This window comes from Raphanus sativus, chromosome 5, assembly GCF_000801105.2.
Source record: "Raphanus sativus cultivar WK10039 chromosome 5, ASM80110v3, whole genome shotgun sequence".
In the NCBI taxonomy this organism is placed as follows: Eukaryota; Viridiplantae; Streptophyta; class Magnoliopsida; order Brassicales; family Brassicaceae; genus Raphanus; species Raphanus sativus.
In genome coordinates, this window is record NC_079515.1 from 19,726,207 (window position 1) to 19,752,517 (window position 26,311).

General features: G+C 34.6%; 2 protein-coding genes across 2 annotated transcripts; both read left to right on the forward strand.

The window, feature by feature from the left end:
• Nucleotides 1-2,671: 2,671 nt before the first annotated feature.
• LOC108857767 (calcium-dependent protein kinase 11) lies at nucleotides 2,672-4,997 on the forward strand. The gene is given in 8 exon segments (XM_018631780.2): nucleotides 2,672-3,303; nucleotides 3,471-3,614; nucleotides 3,726-3,878; nucleotides 3,974-4,089; nucleotides 4,161-4,328; nucleotides 4,417-4,537; nucleotides 4,540-4,640; nucleotides 4,719-4,997. Coding segments are annotated over 8 exon segments (1,491 nt in total). The 5' UTR covers nucleotides 2,672-2,765; the 3' UTR covers nucleotides 4,869-4,997.
• Nucleotides 4,998-15,785: 10,788 nt separating this feature from the next.
• On the forward strand, nucleotides 15,786-16,812 carry LOC108860047 (probable ubiquitin-conjugating enzyme E2 31). Its single transcript, XM_018633955.1, has 4 exons — nucleotides 15,786-15,867; nucleotides 16,210-16,337; nucleotides 16,444-16,548; nucleotides 16,675-16,812. Exons 1-4 carry the CDS (start codon nucleotides 15,786-15,788, stop codon nucleotides 16,810-16,812), a joined length of 453 nt encoding a protein of 150 aa, XP_018489457.1.
• The last annotated feature ends 9,499 nt before the right edge of the window (nucleotides 16,813-26,311 follow it).

Sequence of the window (26,311 nt, forward strand, 5' to 3'; positions counted from 1 at the left end):
AACAAAAGCACCATTGTCATGTACCCTAAGTTCCGTACATGTTTAATAACCTTTTACCCTCCCTAAGTTCTCTACTATGCAATAAAACGACCATTATAGAATTGAAGTAGGAAACTAATCTTTTAGCCTTTGTGCCAGGAGGAAAGGACTATAAGTTCGCGAGATTTTACGGACTTCAAATCTGACATATCGACTGAGAAAAAAAAGCATAATTGAGTATTAAATCAATGTGTTTATCATAGTAAGTTACTGACTTTTTGAAAACATAGAATCAAAGTACAGTGAATCATGTAACAAATTCCAGGTCGGGTATTTACTGTACCATCTATTATACTATTGCCAGAATTTCTTAAAACACAACCTTATAAGCCATTTTAATTGAATCCCTCGATTTTTATCGTTCTTATTTGTTCTTGGTTTCTGAGTGAATCTATCACCATTTTGTATTGTTCTAATTTCCCTACAAACGCAGAAATCATTTTACGGTTGATAACATATAAACAAAAGCACCACTGTCATTTACACTAAGCTCCTTAAGAATTGGTTAATCTTTGCTTTTACCCTAAGTGCCCTACAATTTATAGAACAATCTTCTCCTATATGCATAGCTGGCACTAAACAATCTCTTTCATTAAAAACAAATTGGTTGAAATCCCAGAATTTCCAAAAAGTGTGTCTTCTCTGTTATTGAGCTCCTTGCTGAGCTTCCACATATCAGTATATCACTATGGAAGCTTGCTACCATTCCCATTATGAGACAGTAGAATATAAAGTAAATCTTATTTTTTAGAGACTCTGGTCTCATGTAAAGCACGGATATTCACCTATTGTTTAATATAGTACACTATATAACTAAAGTTATCTATTCTATTAATTCTGCAGTATGACCTATTGATATATGTTAGATCCAATTAATTATTTTATAAAAAATTTAGAAAAAAATCAGCTTTTACGTAATTATATCTTTCTGTTTAATAAAACCCCACGATCTTATAAAAGAATTCTAAGCAGTTACCTTCTGCTCAATAGAAAAACAGTTCAAATTACGTATTTGTCTTTTTCGTGTATCAAGGTATCGTGTTTGACTTATTCTCAACTAATACTATGAAACCCAGATTATGAAAACAATCTCTGCAGTTGAACAAAAAAAAACAATCTCTGCAACCATTGCACTACATCAGAAGCAAATACATAATAATAATTGGACTGTCACGTATGCATAAAAGCATAGGAGTGTGTATTGTATTTGTATTTGTTAACCGTGGCCGTTTCTCATAACCGAACACTAAAACGGAAGCATCATTTTTAAAGTTCTTTTTGGGTTCTAGAGTTTGAAACTCAGTATTATGTGTCAAATCTGTAAGATTTAATCAATAATCGATGGATTCTATAAGAAAAGCAATGGCAGCTATAAAACTCTGTTCTGTTAACCTAATTAGACGGGTGAAGAAGATAAGAAAATTTACATTTATGCCATTAATAAAAAAAAAACGTTAAAAGCTAATCGAACACGGGTTACTACAGCAGGAACGTCCATTATTTATAAAGTCATATACATATCAAATGTGAGATCTTTTATAAATAAAATCAAACATGATTCAAAAACATTTAATTAACCAAACAAATATGCTTTGTTTTCAACATATAGTTCAAAATTTTAATTAAAAACCACCAATTTTATAACTACATTCATGTATTTTATTTAATCAAACCAAAATCTATTCTATTAAATTATGAACATTACTTATATATAGGTTTACTCCAACTATTATGTTTCTTTATTTAAAGATCAAATTAAGGGTCTTAAAATTAATTAGAATAGATTTTGATTAATATTTATACATAAATATTATTACAAAGAAAAACACAAATATAGTTACAAAAAGACGAAAATAAAAATTAAATTTCTAAAGCATATAAAACAAAAAATATACCCGTCCTTTGAGGACGGGTCAGAATCTAGTTAATCTTTTAAAACAAGAAGAACATCAATTTTTTTAGACGTGGCTTGTTGTAGATAAAATCAAGAGAACTTAGATTTTAATTTTTAGGAAGGAAATAGTGAAAAAAAGACAAAATCTAGTTTCCCCAAAAAAATAGAAAATCAATTTAATCAAAATCATGATTGGACAAAAAACAATTTTTGTAAAATCAAAAACCAAAAACCAATTTAAAAATTACAAACAATCATCCACTAAAACACATAATTTACAATTATAGAGTAGAATAAAAAATAAAAAGTTACATTTTTATTTGTTTAACGTCAATTACAATAACATAAAGTTGTGATTTGAAATTATTTAAATATTCATATAACAAACTGTGGAACGTTACTTTTAAAAATAAATATTTGAAATTTGATTTCACGTGGTTTGCTAATTTAGTCAAAAAATTAAATATATTAAATTTAAATAGTTTGACGAACTGTCTGAATATTTTCCCTACAAAGTTAACGATAAAATACTAATGATCATTCTTACAAAAATTATTGCATTTCAAATGATAAATATGCCAACATTTAAAAAAAAAGTATAAACGACCTGGTTTATGTATCTAAAATTATGCCACCAAACATTTAAAAAAATTTAAATAATACTAGAAAATGTCAAAATAAACATATGTGATGAAAATGATATAAAAAGAGTGAGTCAAAATATGGAGAAGAGGGAAGAACGCAAAGAAACAAACTCCGTTTATAATCAAATCTTACATCGCCTCTCTCTCTCTCTCTCTACAGAGAGAAATCGAGATCGCAAGAAAAAACAATGGAGAAAGCAAACCCTAGACGCCCTTCAAACACTGTTCTCCCATACCAAACACCTCGATTAAGAGACCACTACCTCCTGGGGAAGAAGCTAGGCCAAGGGCAATTCGGGACGACCTACCTCTGCACCGAGAAATCGACCTCCGCCAACTACGCCTGCAAATCCATCCCCAAGCGAAAACTCGTGTGCCGGGAGGACTACGAGGACGTGTGGCGCGAGATTCAGATCATGCACCACCTCTCGGAGCACCCGAACGTGGTCCGGATCAAGGGCACGTACGAGGACTCCGTCTTCGTGCACATCGTGATGGAGGTCTGCGAAGGAGGCGAGCTTTTCGATCGGATCGTGTCGAAAGGACATTTCAGCGAGCGGGAGGCGGTGAAGCTTATAAAGACGATACTCGGGGTGGTGGAGGGATGCCATTCGCTGGGGGTTATGCATAGAGATCTCAAGCCTGAGAATTTCTTGTTTGATAGCCCTAAGGATGATGCCATGCTTAAGGCTACCGATTTTGGCTTGTCTGTCTTCTACAAACCAGGTTTTGCTTTTACATGATCACTGTTTCTTTGTTAGGAAAACGTTAAGTTGGTTAATCTTTAAATCGTTGTTTCGTGGTTGATCAGATCGTTTGTTTTGTGTTTCTATGTTTTTGATTGGATCATTGAATAATTGTTTTTTTTGTTTTTTTTTTGTTTGCGTCTTTAGGACAATATCTATACGACGTAGTTGGAAGTCCGTACTATGTAGCACCGGAGGTTTTAAAGAAATGTTATGGACCTGAGATAGATGTGTGGAGCGCGGGTGTTATCCTCTACATTTTACTAAGCGGTGTCCCTCCTTTCTGGGCAGGTTAGTCTACAAAAGTGATTAAGTCTTTTTATTATTTATAAGTTTCTCTGTCTTGTTTGAATGATGGGATGCATCTCTCTCTCTCTCTGTCTCTCTTGGTGGCGGTTGCAGAAACCGAGTCTGGAATCTTTAGACAGATATTGCAAGGGAAGTTAGATTTCAAATCTGACCCGTGGCCTACTATCTCAGAAGCTGCTAAAGATCTCATCTACAAGATGCTTGAGAGGAGCCCCAAGAAACGAATTTCTGCACATGAAGCCTTGTGTTAAGTCTTGTTCTTTTTTTGAAACAACTCTTGTTTTTTTTTTGTGTCTTTGTGAATAATATGAGTATTGAGTTTACTTTGTTGAATGTCTTAGGTCACCCATGGATTGTCGATGAAGAGGCAGCACCAGACAAGCCTCTTGATCCAGCAGTCCTATCACGACTAAAGCAGTTCTCACAAATGAACAAGATTAAGAAAATGGCCTTGCGGGTATTAATGAACAACTGTCTTTTGTTTTTTTTGTTTTTTCTCTTTATCTGATTTCTCTCAACACTCAACAGGTTATCGCTGAGAGGCTTTCAGAGGAAGAAATTGGAGGTCTAAAGGAATTATTCAAAATGATAGACACAGACAACAGCGGAACGATTACATTTGAAGAGCTCAAAGCGGGTTTGAAGAGAGTCGGATCCGAGCTGATGGAATCAGAGATCAAGTCTCTTATGGATGCGGTATCACACTAACAATAATACCAAGACCAAATAAACTCTCTTTTAATCTTTTTTTGTCAACATTGGACTTGTTTGTTTTTGGGCACAGGCGGATATTGATAACAGTGGTACAATAGACTACGGAGAGTTTCTAGCAGCGACACTACACATGAACAAGATGGAGAGAGAAGAGAATCTGGTGGCAGCATTTTCGTATTTTGACAAGGACGGAGCGGATATATCACCATTGATGAGCTGCAGTCAGCATGCACAGAGTTTGGTCTATGTGATACACCTCTTGATGACATGATCAAGGAGATCGATCTTGACAATGTATGTGTAACCCAACCACACTTGTTCTCCTCTAATGTTTGATGTATGACTTACTTAGGGTATTGGAAATGAATGTAGGACGGGAAGATTGATTTCTCGGAGTTTACGGCAATGATGAAGAAAGGAGATGGAGTTGGGCGAAGCAGAACCATGATGAAAAACTTGAACTTCAACATGGCTGACGCTTTTGGAGTTGATGAACAAAGCGCTCAAAAATCTGATGATTGAGAACTCCCAACCCCCCCCCCCCCCCCCCCCCATCAATCCATCAACAATTTCATTTTTAGCAAAGCTAAATCAATTTTAGTTTCTTACATATCTGGAACTGAAAAATAATGAAATGTTTTGTTGTTTTAATTTTCTTCTTTTCTTTATTTTTTTAATGTAGATGAGCAACTTTCATAATTTTTTGTCGTTTTGCTTAACAATAAATGTTTATATTCCAAAGAAACGAATGTAGAGGTGCAGTCCAGCCTCAGAAAAATAAAACTAAGAGGTACTAAAAATAATGAAAGCCCATCAGTAAATATAAGTTTTCTAAAAGATAATATTATGCAGGCCTGAAGAAATATTATACTTCGTACCTTGTTTAGCTTTCTTTACACGTGTGATTTGTTAGGTTTTAAGAGCATCTCCAACAGCCCTTCATCCCTTCATTTTTTAAAGGCTTTTTCACTCCAACAGCCCTTTATTTCTTCAAATTTTAAAGGGGGTGAACAGTACACCTCCAAATATGAAGGGGCACTGTACTTGCTTTTAAAACACTGTTTACTTTTCACTTTAGTCCTTCTATTTATATATGTTTAACGATTGTGTACTTATTGTTTCTTATTTGGCATTCTACTATTATAATTATATTGACACTTAAATATTATGAATTTGGTCTTATAAAACTATTTTTAAATTTGGTCTTGAACCTCCAAAATCACCAAAGTATTCTCGATATGAATTTTAAGCATTCTCTTCGGTTTGTTGTTGCTGAGTTCTTTTTTGTATGATTCTTGCTTGTTCAGCTCGGATAAACTCGCGAGTGTTTAATATCATCAATGGAGTTTAGATTTTTCAATAGGATTTTATTTTCAGCCTCCATTTCTTTCAGAGCTAATTTTTTTGCTTGATTTTGCATATGTAACTGAACCTCATTTAGCACTTAAAAATGCTTTGATTGAGCATATTTGGGAGCATTACGGAAATAATCGTATTGATTAGTTTTGTATTTTTATATATATATATATATATATATTGTAATTTGAATTGTTTATGTTTATTATTATATGTAATTTTATGTTTTTATGTTTTTTATCTTTTATTATAAGTAATTTGATGTTATAATTAAATATTTTTACTAATTATGTCAATAATAAATATTAATATGTGTTTACTGTTAATTTATAAAATTTTAATGACTATAATGAACTATTACTGAAATTGAGGACTAAAGTGTAAAATATAAGCTTTCAAGAAAAAAAAATTGAAGGTCACCATTGGAGAATCACCCCTTCAACCCTTTATTTTGAAGGTGGACCCTACAAAAACTGAAGGGACTTGTTGGAGATGCTCTTATGAGGTGATTTTAACTTTAATTTTTACTTCCGACTTTTAAAATCACCAATCATACTTTATATTAGTTTTTAAAGCTACATAAAAAATAGAAAATAGTTGTAGAAACTTTATTTTTTTTATTTTATCTTTTTTTTGTTGTAGGAAATATATTGCTTGTAGGAAATATATTGTTGTATCAATAAATTTTAAAGTTACATCACTTAAATCTAAATCAAAAAAAAATTTATAGCCTAAATCCTACCGCAAATTTTCTACAATTACAGCTGAACCAATCACGCCATTGTCGGCACGGAATATGATCCCCTGAGGTCCGAAAACTGCCGAACACCCCGAGCAATTAGCCAACACATGGAAAACGTAACCAGCCTTAAACATACCATAACTAAACCGAGAACCATTACAAATGGTGAGGCCTCCCTAAACATACAAGACCTTCCTGGATTAGCAGAACAAGGATGTTCACTGCTTTGTCTTTAACCTCATTCTCCCACGCCAATTCGTTTAGATAGTATGCAGAATGCTGGCAACTGATCAGTATGGTAACAAACTATATGCGTTGGGTTAACGTAAACTAATAACAACACGTCTGGTTAAACATACAGTATTAACAACTAGTGATTATCTTAGAATCTAAGTTTTAGATATTCATTTACTTGCAAATGTACTCTCCAACTTATTGGTATGAAGCTAGTGATTATCTTAGGATAAGGTCATTGCTTTTAATTGTTGATGATTACCGTAGCTGTTAAGTTGTAAGATAGGCGATTTTGTATACAGGTAAAGTCTACCACCTATCATTGTTGTGTTTTTGGAATTGTGATTAATAACTACAACAATAATTTACATAGATGTAATGGTTGCAAGCGAGCCCTTCATATGAAAGTGTACGCTCCACCATACATGCATTGCAGATAAATAAAATATTATTTCGAGGACACCATACTTACCTTGCATTCTTCATCTAACTCTTTGGCTTGAGCTACTTTGGGTGGATGTGATGGGACGTTCCGCTCTACTTCTTCTTTCTACTGTCGGGTTTTCTTAGAAATGATAAGGATCAATAACATATTGGCATTTTCGTAGCTCTGTATAGAGAAAAAGTAGACATCAGTGAGTTCACTGTCTTATGTGCAATCTCTCAAGATTTTGCAGCAAAGGGAAGCAATTTCATACCATGGTCGTGATCATCCGATGCGATCTTGTGGTTATAGGGACCTCACTTATTAGTTATCACTCTAGGTTTTTGGGTTGACGGGTGAAGCCATCAAGGCTTATATCAGTTTTTATGTTCATGTCCAGAGAGACTTTGCGTGATTCTTCAGGAGTTCAGATTTCATAGATTTCTCTGTGTATTGTTGTTCATTCCAACATACCCTTTTGGTAAGTGATATATCTCTATTAGAAGAATATTCAGTTGAGTTAGTGAAACAACAATAGAGAAAGATATGTGGCAAAGAGAACAAACGAGTTTTAAACTTGTTTTGCTGACACTCAAGTTTGATGGGTTTTTACTTTTTTTTTTTCTTAATGATTTTTTTTTTGAATTATACAGGGTATTCTGGCTCCGCAGAAATAGTCTAAACTACCACGTATCGGTCCTCTGGCGATGTCGAAATGTTAGTTCTCCATTGGTTGGGCCTCGAACCTGCTGGCTTCACCGTATTGAACTTTTGCCCTCAAATTAATCACTACCAGACCATAAGCTCGGGTTCTTTTGATGGGTTTCTTCTTATTGCTTAAGAAATATGGCATTGTGGCAGATGCTTTGATGATGGTCATTGAGGTCTGATACAAACCATGTTCAAGGCTATAGAGACAGACGCTGCTGTTTTCAATGTTGGTAGAGCTCTTGGTCATGGGTTCTAAGCAGACTTCACTATGGCGACAAAAATAACAATATCAAGGACTTTACCTTGGGTTGGGTGTGGGGCATTGTGCGTAAGTACATCAAATGCAACGTTTTTCCGTCTCTTGAGCCCTGAATGCGAATCGCAAAACATTGTTGCGTATGACCAGCCCAAAAAAATCTGAAGCTTCACTCCCTTAAACTATCGGTTGGTATCATGAACAGAGCATTACCTATGCTTCATCGGTATTTTGAGAAAGGCTGGTGATACAGGGAAGATATGGAAATTAGTCAGAGAATTATGGTTAGCAATAACCATAACATTCCTCGTGCTATATGAGTGGTAGTGCTTCAAAGAACAGAGTTATTGTCTTAAGACTTGTATATAACTCAAATAAAGAACTCTCTTTATTAATCTCTTCAAAGGAAATACTCAAAAACCTTTGACTCTCAAACTCAATCTATAAAACTCTAATAAGGTTGCAACACTCTTGCAACTCTTTATATAGATCATAATATTCCTAAACTCTTAGGAACTTATCTATAATCCTATTTCTCTTAGGATTAGTATACCTTGCTGCCTAAGTTAGCTTCATGATTATCTCCAACATTTCCCCCCTTAATCTTGAAGCTAGCCACATCTTGAACTCCAACTAACTCTCTCATCTCTTTGAACTTGGTTCTACCAAGTGCTTTAGTCAAAATGTCAGCCTTTTGATCTACTCCTGGAACATGCTGGACATCGACTTGATTATTCTCAACGCACTCTCGGATAAAGTGATAACGCTTGTGTATATGTTTGCTCCTGCCATGGAATACCGGATTCTTTGTGAGTGCTATAGCAGACTTGTTGTCGATGCAGATCCTCACCCGATCACACGCTGTCTCTGTGATTTCTTCGAGCAACTCTTGGAGCCAAATGGCTTGCTTAGCAGCTTCTGTGGCAGCCATGAATTCAGCCTCGCATGAAGATAGAGCAACAGTTTCCTGTTTTTGAGAACACCATGTAATAGGACAATTATTCAAGTAGAAAATATGCCCTGTAGTACTTCTCCCATCATCTTCATCTATGTTATGACTACTGTCACAATATCCAACTAGCTCCATCTTGCTTGCTCTTTTGAACGTCAAACCATAGCTCGTAGTCCCTTTTAGATAACGTAGTACTTGTTTTAACGCAATGGCATGAGACGTCTTGGGTTGATGCATGTAACGACTCAGCATTCCGACACTAAACGCGAGATCAGGCCGTGTGTGAAGCAAATATCGCAGACATCCTATGTTCTTTCGAAACTCTGTTTCATCAACGCTTGCCTCACCCTGAGCTTTTGACATTACGAGACCTGTGTCCATTGGTACGTGCACTAAGTTACTCTCTTCCATCCCTGTTTCTTGAAGTATTCTGTTTGCATATCTCTCCTGCTTCAAAGTAATCCCATCTTTGTGCTGCAATACTTCAATTCCCAAGTAGTAAGACAAGAGACCAAGATCACTCATCTCAAACACTTTCGACATCTCTTTCTTGAACTCAACAATCAACTCAAGAGATGACCCTGTTACAAGGAGATCATCAACGTATACGGCTACCAGAAGAAGGTTACCTCCTCGACGCTTATGGTATAATGATGGTTCTTTCGAGCATTTTGTAAACTTCAACCTCTCAAGCACGTTGTTCAGTTTCTCGTTCCACGCTCGGGGAGCTTGTCTTAAGCCGTACAGCGCTTTCTTCAATTTATAAACTTTGTTCTCGCTTCCCTCGATCACAAACCCTTCCGGTTGATTGACATAAACATCTTCTTTTAGTTCTCCATGAAGAAAAGCGGTTTTGACATCTAAATGATGTATCTCCCACCCGTTTGAAGCTGCAAGACCAATGATGAATCTCACTGTTTCGATACGAGCAACAGGAGCGAACACCTCTTCGAAATCTATACCATGTCTCTGTATATACCCCTTTGCCACCAACCTTGATTTGTACCTATTAATGCTTCCGTCTGAGTTGCGCTTGATTTTAAATACCCACTTGAGTCCGATAGCTTTTGCTCCTTCTGGTAACTCAACCAAGTCCCAAGTGTTGTTCTTTATGATGCTTTCAATCTCATCATCACACGCCTTCTTCCATACTTTGTCTTTTACGGCCTCTGTAAAATCCCAAGGCTCCTCGTTGATAAGTAGTAACAAGCGTTCACCTTCTGTGTCTCCTAGTAATATATAATCACTTAGATAGCTTGGTGTTTTAATTATACGTGTAGATCGTCTCAGCCCGCCTTGCTCTGTATTACTCTGTTCTGCATCACTCTGTTCTGACTCACTTTGCTCTGTATCATCCTCTTCTAGCTTTGTATTAATAGTATTGTCTTCATGACTCTCTCCTTCTTCTGTCACATCCTCTCTGATCCCTTGATTACCGAAATCACTGAAGTTAATACTGAACTCTCCAGGTACTCCTTCGTCTGTCGCTGAGTTATTCCACTTCCAGCCCTTACTCTCATCAAATATGACATCTCGACTAACTATCACCTTCTTGCTTGTTGGATCAAACATTCTATATGCTTTAGACCCGGGCTCGGTGCCCAGATGTACTAAGGTCCTGGACCTATCATCGAGTTTCCTTAGATGAGGAGTCTCTGTTTTTGTATATCCGATACATCCAAACACTCTTAAGTGTTTCACATTTGGCTTCTTCCCCTTTAGTACTTCGTACGGAGTCTGGGACTGCAGTGTTCTTGTCCCAACTCGGTTGATGAGATATGTAGCATGCCTAATGGCTTCTCCCCATAGATAATTAGGAACCCTCATGTGTTTAAGAATGCTTCTAGTCATCTCTAGTAGCGTTCGGTTTCGTCTTTCTACGACCCCGTTCTGTTGTGGCGTATAAGGTGCTGTTAAGTGTCTTTGAATTCCTGATTTCTCGCAGAAACATTGAAACTCTATCGATGTAAATTCTCCTCCCCTATCTGTCCGAAGTGTCTTTATCTTCTTCTGCGTTTGTTGCTCTATCATTGTTTTGAAAGCTTTGAATTTTTCAAAAGCTTCACTCTTCTCCTTCATAAGAATCGTCCACATGTATCTTGTGTGATCATCTACTAGTACAAATATGTACCTGTTCCTTGCTGATGTTGCTGGAGTTATTGGACCACACAGATCACCGTGGATGAGTTCTAATGTTTCCTCTGCTCGAAACGAAGTTGCTTTCGGGAATGCTTGTCTGGTTTGTTTACCCAACGCACATGATTCACATGCTTCCTTCTCAACGCTAATGTTAGGTATACCTGACACTAGTTCCTTTTGTATCATGAGTTTCATTGTCTCGACTCCAATATGACCGAGCCTTGCATGCCATCTCGCTGACTCATTGGCAATAGCAAGCTTTAAACACTTCTCATCAACTATATCCATAGGTACTTTATACAGTCGGTTCTGTGAACGACTTGCTTGAGTAATAAGCTTTCCCTCTTTGTCATGTAATGTAAGAACATTACCTTTCATATTCACCACACAACCAGACTCCGTAGCTTGCCCTAGACTGATGATGTTGCTCTTTAACGCTGGAATGAAGTACACATCTGCAAGTAGTTTTTTTCCTCCATCCTCACTGATAAATAATATGGATCCTTTTCCTTTGATATCGATTCTCGAATCGTCTCCAAACCTCACTTTACCTGTGATAGTTTCATCAATCTTCTTGAAGTAGCTTCGGTTTCCGGTCATATGGTTGCTCGCGCCATTATCTAGATACCAGATCCTATCACTATCCAAATTTGACTCAAAATCTTTAGGCTTTACATTCTTCTCATTCAAGTATACCACCTCATGCATCAGTAGATTATCAGCTTCATGCGTCTCGTCCTCCTTTTCTTCTTGTGTTTCTTGTAGTTTCAGTAGTCGATCAGGACATGTCGCAGCGAAGTGTCCCATCTTATCACATCTGAAACAAACAACCTTTGTTGGATCTCGGCTATCCCAATATGAACGTCCTCGTCCACGCCCTCTGTTATAATTTCTTCCTCCTCGACCTCTTCCTCTGTACTCACCATGATACTCTCGGTTTGTTTGACCATCAGTGTTAGCATACATAAGCTTGTTTTGAGATTGATCATGTGTTTCTTTCTCTGCTGCGTTTAATCTCTCCTCATAAGCTTTTAGCCTCCCAACTATGTCTTCGTAGTTAGAAGTGTTTAGGTCAAGGAGTTGTTCTAATGAAGCAACGATTTGTATATATCTTTTGTTTGGAAGGCTTGAAAGAAATTTCTTTATCTTCTTTGGTTCATCAATTTCTTCTCCTAATGCACTAGATTTTGCAGCAATTTCTGAAAGCTTTCCAATAAACTCGTCAATGGTATCGTTGTCATTCATTCTAAGTCGGTCAAACTCTGTTCTTAAAGTACACAACCTTGCTTCTCTCACTCTATCTGCTCCAACGTGACGAATTTTAACAGCATCCCAAATCTTCTTTGCAGACCCTAAGCTTCCGATCTGAAGAACTAGAGCTTCAGGGATTGCTTGAAATAGCAGAGCGGTTGCCATGATATTCTGTTCTCCCTCGGTTTTCTCTGTTTCAACAGCTTCCCACACTTTATGTAACTGCAAGACGACCTTCATCTTTAATGCCCAGACCGTGTAGTTGGTTGTGGTCAGCATAGGACATCTTATCGAAGATGAACTTCCCTCCTTTAACTTGTCCGTGACGGTAGTGATATCCCCCATGGTTCTCGATCTCTCTCACTTTTGATTGTGGCTCTGATACCAAATATTGTCTTAAGACTTGTATATAACTCAGATAAAGAACTCTCTTTATTAATCTCTTCAAAGGAAATACTCAAAAACCTTTGACTCTCAAACTCAATCTATAAAACTCTAATAAGGTTGCAACACTCTTGCAACTCTTTATATAGATCCTAATATTCCTAAACTCTTAGGAACTTATCTATAATCCTATTTCTCTTAGGATTAGTATACCTTGCTGCCTAAGTTAGCTTCATGATTATCTCCAACAAGAGTCTCTGCACCAATGTCCCAAACTACAGATTTGGCGGCTTAGCTTGGCTCTTCTTATGTGTGGCCAACATGAACATCCTTCTCTATGATGATGAGTTCATGAAGTACTCAAAAGACCATCAAGAGAACTTTAGGTTCTAGATAATGTAGCTTATATTTACTTGTGTGGGCTTAAAAGGATGATGCCTTGGATTACGATACGCTTAAGAGAGTTGCATAAAAGATACGCGGGAGGTGGGACTTGAAGCTTTCTTAGCTTAATTGTTTTTTTCTTTCACTTTTACAGTTTTGATTTGATTTAAGCTTCTTAATAAATAATTGAATTGATGTGGTTTGAGTTGTCAAACGTGTTTGGTAAGTGTTGGTTCGTGAAAAAAAAAAATTATTGAATATTTTAGAGAAAAAATTATTGATCAATCAAATATGTAATGACATGAGACATAAAAAAAAATATGTGAGCTTCCACGCGAAACCACCCCGCCAAACTCTTATAGAGTATTATAGAGAGAGATATTCAAATCGTTCTAACCAAAATAGTGTATGTAATTTTTGTATAATCTTTTCTTTTTTGGGTTTACATAATTTATGTTCAGTTTAGATGGTCATGTTACAAATCTTTTTTACATGATTATGGTTAAAATTATATTTTGGATTTAAATGGGTTGTTACAGTTTTGTATAACCATTCAAATTTGGCTAAATATAGTAAATTAGGTGTTTTGCCCACAGTTGCGGCCTTAATAATTTGTATCGAGAACCATTAAAATAAATTATTTTCAAAACAGGGGAACAATATATAAAATTAAGAATTTTATTTGATTAATATTTAGTTATATACTTTATGTTTTCAGATAACAACACAACATACATATAGGAATTATATTTATAGTTTAAAATATTTTTAGATTTTGGATAAATCTTACTATTATTAATTTTAATCAATTATTAATCAAATAAATTAATTTTCGTTTTTATTTTTAGTTTAATTATATATTTTAAGTCACTTAATATTCTCTTATTCAAATGTATAAAATTAAAAATTTTATTTGATTAATATTTAGTTATATACTTTTTGTTTCCAACTTAATATTTTTAGAAAAGTTCAGATAACAACACAACATACACATATGAATCATATTTATATTTTAAAATATTTTTAGATTTTGGATAAATCTTACTATTGTTAATTTTAATCAATTATCTAATCAAATAAATTAATTTTTGTTTTTATTTTTTACCTTAATTATATATTTTATTCACTAAGGATAGTATCAATATTAGTAACTCTAACTTTTAACGTGTGAGCTTCGTTGCGAAAAATCACATATTTATATGTTAAAATATTTTTAGATTTTGGATAAATCTTACGATTATTAATTTTAATCAATTATTTAATCAAATAATTTGCTATTTTTATTTTTAGTCTAATTATATATTTTATTCATTAATGGTAGTATCGATATTAACCACTCTAACTTTTTACGTGACAGCTTCGTTGCGAAAAATCACTTGGCAAATAAAATATTTTTAGATTTTGGATAAATCTTACTATTATTAATTTTGATCAATTATATCATCAAATAAATTAATTTTCATTTTCATTTTTAGTTTAATTATATATTTTATTCATTAAGGGTAATATCGATATTAATCACTCTAACTTTTAACGTGAGAGCTCTATTACGAAAAATCACTTCACAAATAATAGTATAGATTTGTGATAAAAGAATAAATAAATCTATTGAATCTAAAAAAATCTATTGAATCTAAATAAAATTTGTTAAAATTAAGTTAATCTATGATCAATGGAAAAATAAATCTCCCAGATCGTAATTTAATTTATTAGAATGAAGTAAACTTTTGGCTAAAATAAAAATAAATCTATCAAGTTTTAATTAAATCTGTCAACATGAAGAAAATACGTGTCTAGTGTCCAAAAGATTATTAACTCTATTGAATGTCAATTAAATTTATCAAATTGAAGTGTTTTATGATCAAAGAAAATAAACCTATCAATGATGTATAAATCTTTCAAAATTAGACAAATTTGTAGTCAAAATATTAAATCTGTTGAATCATCAGTAGATCTATATAATAGTTAAATAATTTTGTCGTCAGAACGTGAGAAATTTGTTAAGATAAAGCTGTTAAATTTAAGTAAATCTATGAATAAATAGAAATAAATCTACCAAACATAAGTTTGTGACTACAAAAAAAAAAATAAGTTTGTTCTATGGCAAAATCTTTATGTAATAAAAGAAGTAAAGACAAAATAGGTATCAAAATAAACTAGTAACTAAAAACAAAATTAGAGTTAATCTAGTAATAAATTGATAAGTATAAGGATTAAACTTAATTACTCAGATTAACTCTTACTTTTATGTACTATACTAATTTATTAATTAATAGTGATGATATCAACATGCTTTAAGTTGGCATGGGATTTCTAAATTATGAAGACATTTATTAGGTCGATTTTCTGAAAGTGAAAGCTATAAACCCGAGGCTCCATCATTTGATTCCAACACAATTCATACTGACATCTTCCAAGTAAGTAATTGGTCAGTGACAAAAAAAGGTAATTGCTATCAATCCATTTTTTGTTCAAATTGTGTCAAATATCTTTAGAACATTGTCGTTCATATATATTACAACACAAATGTACTATAGTGCTAACAACAATTATCTTTGTTTTTTCATTTGAGAAAAAAGGAAATACATTTGTGATTTATCGTAAAGATGTCGATAGAGAAAAAGGCAATGCAGCGGATCGAGAAAGAGTTCAAAGATATGACTTCGAAAGACTCCTTGTACAGCATCGGTTAGTATTTTTTTCATAACAATTCACAAAGGTTACATATCAGCGAAAGTAAATAGATAATAAAAATTCAAACTGCATAAATCATGTGAAATAGTTTGCGATCGGATTATAATATCATATGATATTTGCATAATATACGCGTGAAGTTAACATATTAGGTTAGCACAATTGTATTTTGTTTTCTTGCAAATAAATATGCATAATTTGTCTTGGTAGTGCATATACCAGCATTAAAATGTCTTCTTTATATTAAGACCACAATAATTACAATTTTATGTTTATCCCCTTTTTTGAGCAACATGTTTATCCCCTATAATAGTGCTATTTATTGATACATATTAGGTAGAGACTCGAACGATTTCTTCAAATGGAACGCGATGATTCCTGGTCCAGATGGTACTCCATACGCCGGAGGCATGTTTAGCATCGACATTAAATTTCCTAAAAATTATCCTTTTACAGCACCCAAGGTTATATCTAAAATAAAAATAAATTGAAATTTAAAAGGTTGTATCTGTAGTGTGTTAAGTACTAAAACAAATATGTTTTATGTGTTTCATTTTTGACATTTATCAGTTTACGTTCAAAACTCTGGTTTATCATCCAAATATCAATTCTCAAGGATCGATATGCCTTGACATTCTTAAAGACAAGTGGAGTCCCCCTCTCACGGTTGAAAAGGTTTTTTTTTTCTTTTTTTTGTAACACCATTTAAAAAGGTTTAAAATTTGATTTATAAATTAAATAATTTATCACGTCTATTTAAGTACTACCTTAGTTATTTAGAGTTAACAAATGAATAAACAGGTGCTTTTGTCCATCACTTCATTATTGGCGGACCCAAACCCAGATGATCCTCTTGTGGCAGAGATTGGAGAGCTCTTCAAAAATAACAAGTTTCAATTTAACCAGAGAGCTCGAGAATGGACTGAACGACATGCTTAAAATTAATAGCTGTTTTAAGAAACATAGCAGATATTTATGAATAAAAAATAAGAAGACTAATATAATAATTGTTTTCTATTTTCAAATTAATCATACAAATAATTACCAACTGCTTTGAATAATAGGTTATTGTGGATTTATGATATATTATATAAAATTTATAAATATTTTGGATTTTTTATTATGCTCAAAATGCATATTATAAATTTTAACAAAATAAATAAATTTTAAACCGAGTTTTCAAAATGTATGATTATTTTTAGTTGTCTAGAAACTTTAGAATTCGATCTAGTGTATTTGTTCCCTGACACGATTTTCGAGACAATAGTGTCACTTATTTTTCTTGATGCTGGCAGCATTTCCGTTCGCCGGTGTTGCCCCGATCCGTCGCTCTCATGGTCCGCATCTTCCGCTCCGGTTCTCTGTCTCGTTTTTTGGTATCAACTTGTTTTCCGTCAATATCGCTATCTCACTTCCAATGTTACTCTCGACGTCTCCGTCTCTATTGCTCTTCCTCCCGTCAACACCGTCTCTCTTGTTCATCCCCTTGTGTTCGCTGTCTTTTCCATTCATCTCCTCTTCGTCTCTCTCCCGCTCATAGGTAGTGAACGCACCAAATCTACTCAATCTGAGGGTGGGCTTGCCGGATTGGCTCATCTCATCACCTCAATTGCGTCTCCACAAAATCACACTTAGCAGAGCCAACTCTTCTTTCACCCCATTATGTATCTCCCCCGCCTATTCTCAAACCTCCTCTCTTCCACTCCGTCACAGCCTCTCAAGTCTCCTCTCCCCTTGGCCGCTGCTTGAAAGCGATCAGCGGTTTTCCTCTGGAGGCACTATGCGCTGGAATCTTGTCTCAGGCCCTCCGCTTGCGTATCCCTCCCCTCTGCACCGTCGCTCCCCATCCTATCAGCCGCTGCAATTCCTCCATTGGCGATACACCCCTTCAGTAGAGAGTCACAATCTGTCGTCCTGACACATCTCTACTATTTTCTTTCGTACGGATGGTGGTTGGACCTTACTTTTTATTGTGTCTCTAAAGACCAACCATCAAAGCTTGCACACACATCGGGCCCATAATGATCAATAATATTCTGAAAGGGCCATATCTGTGTCTACCCTCCTTTGATCCTCTCCCGGCACTGCCCACTCCAAACCCTACCGTTTCACCGTCTTCTTCGCAGCAGCACATTAAGACTTATGGGCCTGAAACTGTCACGATGAGGCTCCTTATTATCCTGGACTTGACATCTTTTGTCTTCCTAACAAGCTCTCTAGAACCAGATTTCTTGATTTTACTTTTATATGCCACAGTATGCAGCCATCTCCTTCTTCGTCGCTTTATATTATTGAACCTAGAACTGTTATGATGAGACTCTTAGAGTTGGATATGTCATCACTTGCCTTTCTCGCTGAGTTTTCAAGAACTGGAGTTCAAGGTCCATCTCTTCTTTTCCAAGGAAATTTTAATGGAGAATCATACATCAGGAGATATATCTAACTATCTATGAAATTTCTTTTCATCATACCATGGACCAGCAAGCGTAGGATCAGGAGGATCTATTCTTGGCCATTCTTGCCTTAGTTGGAGTCTCAAGCATTCAAACTCCAACAGCTCTTTTCCCATTCCTTTCTGGACGTGATCAGCACATTCAAAACAGTAAGAAAGCTCAGATAAGAATGCTCAGATATCCCTTAAAACGTCCAGATTCAAGATTATTCAAGCTCTCTAGACAAAATTCCAACAATCTCTCCAACGGCTAATTTTTGTTTTCTTTTTTAGTTTTGATTTTTTTTCCTTTCTCTTCTTTTCTGAACGTTAAGAATCTTGTTTTTGAGCATTATATAAGTTCATGGTCGACAATTGTAAATAAGATCACTTTTTAATCAATAAAATAGTATGCAAAGCATTTTATTTTCAAAGATTTTTTTGAGTATTCTTTAGATTCTAATAAGTTGTAAGAAGCATTAGAAGTCTACTGAGTTCGTGGTTCATAGGTTCATTGTGTGATTTATGAGTCCTGAGATACAGATTTAGAGATTCATCAATATCCACGGATTGAGAGAGAGTCAATCAACATCTATCCAACATTATCTATCCATCATCCATCATCAAACTTCTATCCATCAACCATTTCATCCATTTTATCTTTTTAATTTTTGTTTTTATTTTCATTATTCATAAACTCATTTTTTCCATTTTTATCCGCATGTATCAATATGTTTCTTATTCTATCTTTGAATGCCCACCATCTTTGCAATCATAGATCTTGCCGTCTACGCCTTCCAGCTCGAACATTTTCCTGTTTCGAATGTTTACACAAATCTGGATTATCTCTTATGGTGGAACGATAAAAAATTCATAGGAAGCAACATGGATCCATCAGAGCTGATAAGACATGCATAATGAGAATGTCAAGCCTGGTATGCAGAAATGCAACAACCATTATTGAGCTGCAACCACCACAACCAACAGTTCCACAAGCCGTATGCTTACATAATATTGTGTGGTGGATGACTCTTGGACTGATATATCACAATATAGTGGATGTGGATGGGAGTGGAAATATATGTCGGTCCAAGTTCAGCTTATGGGTACAAAGAACCAAAGTAGAAAGTGTTATCTCTACATTCTGAGTTGAAAGCAGTAAAAATATGATATGTCACTCAACCTGCTAGCATTTTGGATCAGATTACAAGGACATGACCTTGATGATTGAGGAACCTCAAGCTCCACCAACCTTCTCATCATAGCTGAAGGAGTTTGCATCGCTTATAAGAAAATTTTAATCCTTCAAAATTTTTACATTTCCAAGATCCAAACACACAATTGTCGATTCATAGCTAGAACTGTCATATCGTTTCATCTTAATATGTTTATTTTAGTTATTTTTTTTATTTGTCTTCCCATTCCACATCTATATATATATCCTACAATCAGTTTGATCAGAAATTGATAACATAACTTTCCTTGACAAATTGCTAAGGATGATATATATATATATATATATATCCTACAATCAGTTTGATCAGAAATTGATAACATAACTTTCCTTGACAAATTGCTAAGGATGATATGAATTTTCAGTTGCATTTTTTTCTAATAACCACGTAGAACTAAGGTTATGCATTTAATAATGCTTATATTTTAATAGTATAGGCTATATTTTGATTTTTTTTTCCAAAGCACAGAATTACTTTTTTACAAAATTTATTTAGTAAAAATTATAGTTGCATCCATAGGCATTTTAAATTTTATATAATCTTATTTATATCTGTGTATATCATTTATTTTAATTAGTTTTTAAGTTAAGTTTTGAATTTTAAGAAAAATTATAATCATATTCTATATAAATTTTCTTATTATAAATATTTAAAAAGATAATTTTAATGAAAATATCATTTTTTTTACAAGTATGTAAGTTTATATTTCAGTTTTAAATTTGTGAAATAAAATGAAGCGTTAATTTTTGTGAAGATTAATTCTTAATACAAATTGCAAAAAAGAAAAATATATATAGTTACTCTATTAACGAATTTATACTACAATTCAATATCATAATTTTTAAAATAAAATAAGCATTTTAGGTTTAATAATTATTTAGTTGATTTATCATATTTTGTTTTCGGAATAACATATGGTCATATAAATTTCCGGACTTTTTTCTAAATTGATCTAAAATATGAACTCAAATACAAAACTAGCTTTTTTGTCTACTATAGTTTTTTCAATATAATTCTGAACTTTTACAAACATTTTTTAAAATATCAGCATCGTTTATTCTTTTTAATTTCAAAAATTACATAAAAAAATTAATACCCTGAACATTTTTATTTATTTATAATAATGTCATTATCATCATTTTATTGTCGCAACAACAGACTTCTAGCCAAGTTTCCATTGTGATTCTTATCCGAATAGCTATAAAAATGATAAAAGAAAAAAGATCTGAGCTTCATACTTTAAGGGCATGACTGGTTAAAACTAAAGGTTTCTGGTGATGTTCTAAGAGTTTTCGGATATAGATGATTATAGTTTCTAGAGCTATTAAGCGATTTAATGACTGACACAATGGTTAGAAATTTGTGTGTTTGCGATTTAATAACAAATTACCAATATTAACATATTATAACATTATAAAAATATGAAAACGTACTATTATGATAAAATATAATACTCATTACTACAATATAATTAGTAGTAATGTTATGATTATTTATTTAATTTTTTAATTTAGATGAAAGTTATAATTCAGAAGATTTATATTAATTTTTTTTAAATATTTGTTTCGTTTATATATGTTTATATATTAATGTTCAAAAATTATAATTAATATTCTTAGTTTAAAGTTTTTATAAAATAAATTATGATCTCGATTATAAATTTAAATTAAGATATAAAATGTATCTATTTTATATAATATTCCATTTTAAAATTTCAACTAACTCTTTAAAAAAAAAAAGTTGTGAAAAACTATTTATTTATCTAACCACAAACGCTAACGAAATACTGCTTTTGATTTTAAACAATTCTGAACGGTTTAAAATGATTTGAAGTGTTTTTTGTAATTATTACAAAATGCAGATAAACGCAAAAAACGTTTGCGAGTGGTAGCAGAGAAACCAATCACACTCTAAATCTATATTCAATTTACTCTCGATTTCACTTATATTTACATACCATGTGTTTATCATAATTATATCAATTTCGAATATCAATAATAAACACTTTAACACTTTTACTTCCTTTACGAAAGTCATTTTATTTGATACGTTAGATTAAAGTATATTTCTACTTTATAAATGAATCATGTTAATCGTTATTTTATGTTCTCTTTTTTTTTGCTAAAATATTTTCGAAATAAAATCCTAATACCTTCGCTACTGTATTTTCCTCGCAATTCTACACCATATCCATTGTTGATATCGATAATTTATTGTTAAATAAATTTAAATATTCTGTTTTAGAAAAAATAAATGTGATATTCTTATGAATATTATTTATAAATCAATTGATATTGATAATTTTTAATTTTCAATAATAACCCAATTACTTTTGATGTTGTTTTGTTGTCAAATATAAACTTAACATACTTTCAATTTATGATAAATAAACATACTTTCAAGTTAAGTTACAAAAACTTTCAAGTTGATTTAAAAAAAACTGGAAAGATTATTACCATTGTATACATAATTGAACTTATTAAACCCAAAAAACTGAAGATTGCACTGCACATAAGAAGAAAACTATGAAAAGCATGTTACATGGATACGGAAACGGGTACGTGGAAACGAGATTTTTTTAAAGATTAGGAAGCGGGTACGGGTTGGAAGCGTATATCCATATATAATATATATATATATATATCCATATATAATTTTGAAATAATTTCATATTAAAACTGTGAAAATACACATAAAATAAGTTTAAAATAAATTATTATATTAATTATTTTTAGTAATTCATAAATAATTAACACAATATATTTGAATATATGCTATATCTTTAATAAAAAACTTAATAGATAAAGATAATTTATAGTATTAGTTTTTATATTTTTATATTTTTATCCTCTCTGTTTTATTATTATTATATTTTGTATAAATTAAAAACTGTGATTTTATATCTTTTATTAACTTATAACATTGTGTCTTAAAAAACGGAAGCATGATTATAAAAAAAATCGTAAGCTTTCAATATGTTTTTAAAATGAATATTTTAAAAACATTTTAGAAGAAAAATTTTGCAAGTTTCCACAAGATTTTGATTCGGATTCCAGTTCCGAAGTGGAAATCGGATGAAACTTCCATGCAACCTAACGAAAAGGTTTCACTCAAACAAAATGGACAAAATTTTGGAATCCGACTAGAAAGACACCGGGACACAAGGCAAGAAAATGGAGAAGAAAACAAAGCTCATTTCGTCGTTGGTGAACTAAAATCAAATCCAAGTCGTCACGAATTCATTATCTTCCACAAACAATGAACTGCATTTACTCAATGGAATATTCAACGAAACAACCCATAAAATATTTTCTGGCTGATTTTTCTCGAATTAAACAGATAATAGTTACATGAACCCTTTGACGGGTTAGACCTTCATTATCAAGGAGACGACCTCAAGTCAATCACTTGTGAAATTAACGATCATAAAAGAGCCAGGACTGGTATAACCTTATCTCGCATCAACAAAGATTAAAGAGAGAGAGAGTGTGTGAAAATGAGCTTTGCAGCGAAGAATGCTTACGATCATCATTTTATTTTCATCATAACCATAATTTTGGGCAGTTCTATTGCAGTTTCTGCAACTATCTCCGAAGCAAACGCTCTACTCAAATGGAAATCGACTTTCACGAACCAGACAAGCTCATCAAAGCTGTCTTCGTGGGTCAACAACACAAACATGAATACAAGCTTCTGCACCAGATGGTATGGCGTTTCTTGCGACCAACATGGGAGTATCATTAGGTTAAACCTGACTGACACTTCCATCGAAGGTACTTTCCAAGATTTCCCCTTTTCTTCTCTCCCAAACCTAGCTTACGTTGATCTTAGTATGAACCGTTTCTCTGGAACCATCCCTCCCCAATTCGGAAACCTCACAAAACTCATATACTTTGATCTCTCCATAAACCAGTTAACTGGAGAAATCCCACCTGAGCTTGGCAAGTTACGAAACCTTGAAACTCTCCATCTTGTCGAAAACCAGTTAAACGGGTCGATTCCATCTGAGATCGGTCTCTTAACTTCGGTTCGAGAAATTGCCTTGTATGACAATCTCTTGTCCGGACCAATACCCTCTTCCCTTGGAAACCTATCAAACTTGCTTAACCTGTATCTTTTCATCAACTCTCTCTCTGGTCCACTTCCTTCCGATATTGGAAACTTAGCCAATCTTGTTGAGCTGTGCCTTGATAGAAACAGCATGACCGGTCATATTCCTTCCAGTTTAGGAAAGTTGAAGAACTTAACTCTTCTCAACTTGTTTGAAAACAAACTTTCGGGTGAAATACCCCCTGAGATCGGTGATATGACCAGTCTAGATTCCCTTGCCCTTCATACAAATAACCTTACCGGTTCAATTCCTCCTTCCCTAGGAAATCTCAAGAACTTAACTGTTCTTCATCTTTACCTAAATCATCTAACTGGTGTCATCCCCCCGGAACTAGGCAACATTGAATCCATGAACGATTTAGAGTTAAGCCAGAACAAACTTACAGGTCCTGTTCCTGATTCCTTCGGAAACTTTACCAAGCTGCAGTTTTTGTACCTCCGTGAAAATATGCTCTCTGGTCCGATCCCTTCAAGGGTTGCAAACTCTTCAGAGCTACTTGTCTTGCAGCTCGACACAAACAAGTTAACCGGATTCTTGCCAGACACCATTTGCAAAGGTGGCAAGCTTCAGAACCTCACATTAGATGATAACCACCTCGAAGGTCCTATCCCGAAAAGCGTGAGAGACTGCAAAAGCTTGCTGAGAGCAAGATTCAAGGGGAACGGATTCACCGGAGATATATCTGAGGCATTCGGGGTTTACCCGCATCTTGATTTCATTGATCTCAGCCACAACAAATTCCACGGCCAGATTTCAGGCAACTGGGAGAAGAGTCGAAAGCTACTCCACTTGATCATGTCAAACAACAACATAACGGGTCCTATCCCACCGGAGGTTTGGAGGATGACGCAACTTGGTGAGCTGGACCTATCTACCAACAAACTCACTGGTGAACTTCCAGAAGCAATCGGAAACCTAACGGCTTTGACGAGGCTAAAACTGAATGGGAATCAGTTATCTGGAAGAATCCCACAAGGAATAAGCTCCTTAACCATGCTTGAGTATCTTGACTTGTCTTCAAACAGATTCGGCTCCAACATCCCACAAACCTTGAACTCCTTGCCAAATCTTCATTACATGAACCTGAGCAGAAACGAGTTGGAGGAACGCATCCCCATGGGACTTACAAAGCTGATCCAGTTATCTAATCTTGATCTCAGCCACAACCACCTCAACGGAGAAATCCCACCACTCAGCTCCCTGGAAAGCCTTGAGAAGCTCGACCTCTCAGACAACCATCTCTCCGGTCAAATTCTACCAAGTTTCAAGGACGTGAGATCCCTGACATACATCGATATATCAAACAATAACCTCGAGGGTCCACTCCCTGACATCCCTGCGTTTGGAAACGCAACCGCAGAAGCCTTGAAAGGAAACAGAGGCTTATGCAGTAATGCAAGTAAACAGGAGTTGAAACCATGCCCAATCACTTCGTCTGCTATCAACGAGAAATCGAAAAAGAAGGACGATGACCTTGTAGTGTGGATATTAGTACCGATCCTAGGGGCGCTCGTGATTCTCAGTGTATGCGCAGGGACATTTACTTACTACCTCAAGAAACGAAAAACAAGAACTGAAAACAAATCAGATTCTGAAAACGGAGAGAGTTTGTCAATCTTCAGCACTGGTGGTGGCAAAGTCAAATACCAAGAGATCATCAAATCAACCAAAGATTTCGATCCAAGATACCTAATCGGAGCGGGAGGATACGGCAAAGTCTACAAAGCAAAGCTCTCGTTAGGCACAACCGTAGCCGTGAAAAAGCTACACGAAACTTCTACAACAGACGAAGAAGAAGGAGGGATATCATCGAAACGAGACTTCTTAAACGAGGTGAGAGCGTTAACGGAGATCCGTCACCGGAACGTGGTGAAGCTACTCGGCTTCTGCTCCTTGCGCCGCCGCCACACGTTCCTCATCTACGAGTACATGGAGAAAGGAAGTTTAAGGAAGGCGTTGTCGAGCGACGACGAGGCGAAACGGCTCGATTGGGTTAAGCGAATCAACGTTTTGAAAGGCGTGGCGTACGCGCTGTCGTATATGCATCACGACCGATCGTCTCCGATCGTGCACCGTGATATCAGCAGCGGGAACATCCTTCTAGGCAACGATTACGAGGCTAAGATCTCCGATTTTGGAACTGCGAAGCTTCTCAAGATGGATTCGTCCAATTGGTCAGCCGTTGCTGGCACCTACGGCTACGTCGCTCCAGGTATAATTAAAAATAAAATTAAAATAAAAACCTAAAATTCCCGATATTGAATTTTGATTGTTATTTTTTGATGATTGCAGAATTAGCTTACGCGATGAGAGTGACGGAGAAAAGTGATGTTTATAGCTTTGGGGTTTTGATGCTTGAAGTGATAAAGGGGAAACATCCGGGGGATTTGGTTTCGACTTTGTCTTCTTCTCCCGGGACAACTCTGTCACTGAGAAGCATTTCCGACGAACGTCTGCGTCTGCCAGAGGCGGAGATTAGAGATGAGCTCTTGAAGATGGTCAAAGTGGCGGTGCTGTGCTTGCAACCGAATCCGCAGTCCCGGCCATCCATGATGACAATCGCCGCTGAATTCTCATAGAAACTCAGTTCATCACATTTCAAACAAGGTTCTGGTAAACCCAAAAGAGCGAGGAACTTTAATAAGTCACATTTTGAGTTTC

Bases quoted from the DNA above. Each gene is read 5' to 3' on its own strand.
- LOC108860047 (XM_018633955.1), top strand. From the start codon at position 15,786: ATGTCGATAGAGAAAAAGGCAATGCAGCGGATCGAGAAAGAGTTCAAA. The intron at 16,338-16,443 runs GTTATATCTAAA...GACATTTATCAG, and splicing joins ATCCTTTTACAGCACCCAAG to TTTACGTTCAAAACTCTGGT. The intron at 16,549-16,674 runs GTTTTTTTTTTC...ATGAATAAACAG, and splicing joins CCCCTCTCACGGTTGAAAAG to GTGCTTTTGTCCATCACTTC.